The 713-nt window shown below is 50.2% G+C and overlaps 1 protein-coding gene across 1 annotated transcript in view; it reads right to left on the bottom strand.

Moving 5' to 3' along the window:
* SLC2A2 (solute carrier family 2 member 2) overlaps nucleotides 1-713 on the bottom strand; it is a 56,363-nt gene that overhangs the window by 41,998 nt on the left and 13,652 nt on the right. Inside the window, exon 3 of the mRNA XM_007946657.2 lies at nucleotides 420-682. Within this exon, the coding sequence (XP_007944848.1) occupies nucleotides 420-682 (263 nt within the window). The remainder of the gene's footprint in view (nucleotides 1-419; nucleotides 683-713) is intronic.

The raw sequence follows: 713 nt of genomic DNA, 5'->3' as shown, positions 1-713 counted from the left end.
TGCACCATGTGCAACTCTGCTGGTGTTTGAAACACTGGTGGCATAGCCTCAAGCCTCACACCAACATGCAGGTCACCACAGTATGACAAACTGACAGACAAGTTTATTTGTTTCCATTAGCTGTACAAAACCTCTCTGTCCTTCCCTTACCTGGGTCACTGCCACAGCCCTCACTCTGTCATCCCCTTGGCTTTTTCTTTTGGCTGCTTTCCTGCCTCTTGGGGGTGGGGCCTGGGTCCCTCCCCTTACCTGGATCCCTGCCACTGCTCCTCACTCTGGTGTCCCCCTGGCTTTTTCTTTTCCCCACTTTCCTGCCTCTTGGGGGCAAAGCCTGGGTCCCTCCCCTTACCTGTATCCCTGGTGCTGCTCCTCGCTCTGGAGTCCCCCTGGCTTAATGCTCACATATGAAATTTGCCTACCTTCCAAGTTTGTCTCCAAGCCATCCACCAAAGAATGATGCTATCATTCCACCAATTGCAAAGCTGGACACAGACAGTGACCAGAGCATGGTGATCAGGCCAGCAGATGCCTCACTCTCTTCCTCGACCCAAGGGGTTGGTGTTGGGTTCACTGAGTATGGGATTGTGGGCATTTCATCTGTACTGTTGATAGCATAGTTGTTGATAGCCTTTCGGTCATCCAGAGGAACACCCAACACATATCTGTAATGGGAAACTATAACCTGAGGAAATAAAATAAGGGAAAATAACTTT

The sequence above is a fragment of the Orycteropus afer genome, unplaced genomic scaffold (genome assembly GCF_000298275.1).
Source record: "Orycteropus afer afer isolate SDZICR_OR568_19922 unplaced genomic scaffold, OryAfe1.0 scaffold00168, whole genome shotgun sequence".
NCBI lineage: Eukaryota > Metazoa > Chordata > Mammalia > Tubulidentata > Orycteropodidae > Orycteropus > Orycteropus afer.
This window is presented reverse-complemented; position numbering and strand designations above follow the sequence as displayed.